We start from the raw sequence: 2,807 nt of genomic DNA, 5'->3' as shown, positions 1-2,807 counted from the left end.
CAAGTACCATATTTCACTTAACGACAATAGCATAAACAGCGCCGATCGTTAGTGATAGAGATTCGGCGAGAGAAAAACGAAATATTATAAGTTCTAGAGAAAGCAAAACAAAAGTAAACAACAGCTTAAGCGGTAGTTTGAGTGACAGTTGAAATATTCGGTCGTTAGACGTGAGGCGGCCGAAAAACGGAGGGGAAAGGAGGATTGTTTAGTAAAAGAAAAAGCAGTTAATGCTATAAACAGCACTTTTATTCGAAGGAGGTCATCTGGAACTGATCTCTAGGTCCAACAGAACGTGGACGAGCTCAGAGAACAGTTGATGATCGTTCTATTGCAGAATGGGTTATTGCCTTCGAGGAGTTCTGAATCGAAATTCAGATTGGAGGAAATCATCTGGGAGGGAGATCTCAAAGTTGAGGGCTTCCTGGAAGATCTCTGTAAACAGTCGGTCGTTGTAGTAATGGTTGTTGAGTAGAACTCTGTGAATGAAGATTTTGAATTCGTCGTAGGTCATCAGGAGCTTGTGAATTCCTTGTTCTCCTACGAACCGGAATTCACTTCCAGAGGCGACTGATCTGAGTTTCGGTTTGCAGGTCTGGATTTCCATGTCTTGCTTAACTGGGAACTCCTCTGTTTGTGTTCCAGCTTCGGCATACAAAGCGGGAGCTTCTGTGATTGTCTCGACCTGCATATCTTCAACTGGTTGTTCTGGTTGTTCTGTCTGAGTTCCTGCTTCAACACGAGCAGGAGTCGACGTCGTCGGCGATGCGAAGGCTGGGGGAATAACCTGAGGGGTGGGGGGGGGGATTGACTGAGGGGGTTGAGGGAATATCCTTAGGGGTCGGGGGGGGTTTGGAAGGGGTTTGGGAATTGGAGGTTGGAGGGAAGGAAAGGATGAGGGGTTTGGGATATAATGGGACGTGGTTTTTTGGTTAAAGGATGAGGAGTTTGTGGTGGATTGGAGGAGGTAGGGGTTGGTCCCATGGTAGGATCAATCCTTGTTGGTTGGCTTGGAGGTCGTCTTGGGGGCGGCTGGCGATCTTGAGGTCTTGCAGGTGGTGGAGTTATGCCCTTTATCCTCCAGAATCTTCTCCAGCTGACAGGGCATCCTCTGAACCATGGCCATGGTGAGACTGTGACAGTGGGGCATCGGGCAACAGTGTGGCCCTTTGATTTGAATTTCTGGAGGCAAACGTCAGTTTCATGTTTCAAGCTGCATATTCCGCAGACGTGGTAAGGGAAGTACATTCTCTCCTGTGTGTCCGTACTTCTGGCACTTGAAACATCGAAGTGGCTCAGGAACGAAGGCTTCTGTGTGGTAGGTGCCGAGGATTCCGAGATCGATGAAGGGAGGGATATTACCCTTAAATGTTGCCTCCACCTTCAGGTTTCCTCAGTCGTAGCTGCGTCCTTTCTTACTGTGCATCTTGATGCACTCAGGATATTGGTAGCTGGAGAATTCTTTCGATGGGAATGTATCTCGGGACTTTACAAATCATCCCTTTTGTGATTTTATCTGCAGGATCTAGGAGAAGGCAGGAGGGGTCGTTGCTGAGGAGGTCGGCTGAATGCTGTCTTTAGGGGAAATTATAAATTCCCCTTTCAGATTAGGTCTGGCATGAAGTTTTGTTTTTTCTTCGGGGTGTTTATTCTCCAATGCTAAAACAGCTGCATATGACGATTGGCCTTGCGATTCTATTGCCTTGAACTTGGGCAGTGTGGAGGTAGGAGTTTGCAAGGGGTCGAAGTTTGAGATGGTGTCGAAGGCCCAGGGACGTTGATGATGGTCTTCAAAGCTTTCTTTCGTTTCTTCTGTACCATCTGAAAGCCCTGCTCGTCAGGGGAGGGCAGGTCCACCAGCGAGGGGTCGGGAGACGACGGTCGCTTCTCTGCCATCAGTAAATTACCGTTAGGTCTCTAAAAATAGCTTGAATGAGGCAAGGATTACGTAGCACGCCTGTGCGCGACTATTACGTAACTAACTGATGGAATGGGGTCGTTCGGCGGTATTTATTGTGTCCCGGGTGCTCTGTCTGGTGAGCGCTGAGTTTTCATTGGCTGAACAGAGGATTAAGTCCCTGAGTCAAGCCGTCTTGCAGAGGTGGAAGCTCGCACTGTTCTTCGCGTGCGGACGCTGGAGACCGTGAGTGTAGTATTGGGAATGCCTGGATATAGGGGCACCTGATTGGTCCGTTCGATCGGCTCTGGGTTGCTGGCGGGCGGCGTCTTACGCGCCACCGTCGGGAGGAGTGAAGTCTCTTGAGTGGTGTTGAGGCTGGGTCTTTCCTTCCCAGTAACATTAATATGAATTTTGCTTTACGCGCATTCAGAATTTGCGACCCCGAATATATAGGCGGTGAACTTATCACGACTACTTTTAAAAGTCTTAGATATCCCCCTCACTTCATTGAGAAAGCAATTTCGCGAGTAAGGAAGTCGTTTTATGGATTTAGAGGTAATACCAAGGAAAAACCAAAAAGATATGTGTCCCTTCCCTTTAGTCTAGAAGTGAAGAATATAAGCGGGCATATAAACAAAAGTCAAAAGGAAACCAAAATTGTGCTCAAATATGAAAATACAATAAGATGCACCCTGGTAAGAAACAATAACAATGATAAAAATCCCATAGTCCCAGGAGTTTACGAACTACCGTGCACGGATTATAATAGTAAATATTTTGGCGAGAGTGGACGGGGACAAGATATGCGTTTGGGCGAACATAAGCAAGCTTATGAACTAAAATCACAAAACAGCGCAATAGTAGCACATGCATTCAGGAATGATCATAGACCCAACTGGAACGAGGC

General features: G+C 47.2%; 1 protein-coding gene across 1 annotated transcript; it reads right to left on the bottom strand.

Annotated features, from left to right (window-relative positions):
• Positions 1 to 343: 343 nt before the first annotated feature.
• Positions 344 to 1,896, bottom strand: LOC135195275 (uncharacterized). The gene is made up of 3 exons (XM_064221534.1): positions 1,703 to 1,896; positions 921 to 1,213; positions 344 to 774 (listed from the first exon to the last, which is right to left on the bottom strand). The coding sequence occupies exons 1-3, from the start codon at positions 1,894 to 1,896 to the stop codon at positions 344 to 346; spliced, it is 918 nt and encodes a 305-aa protein (XP_064077604.1).
• Positions 1,897 to 2,807: the final 911 nt, after the last annotated feature.

Source organism: Macrobrachium nipponense, chromosome 16 (assembly GCF_015104395.2).
Source record: "Macrobrachium nipponense isolate FS-2020 chromosome 16, ASM1510439v2, whole genome shotgun sequence".
Classification (NCBI taxonomy): Eukaryota; Metazoa; Arthropoda; class Malacostraca; order Decapoda; family Palaemonidae; genus Macrobrachium; species Macrobrachium nipponense.
The sequence above is the reverse complement of the archived record's forward strand: the minus strand, read 5'-3'. Positions and strand labels throughout refer to the sequence as shown.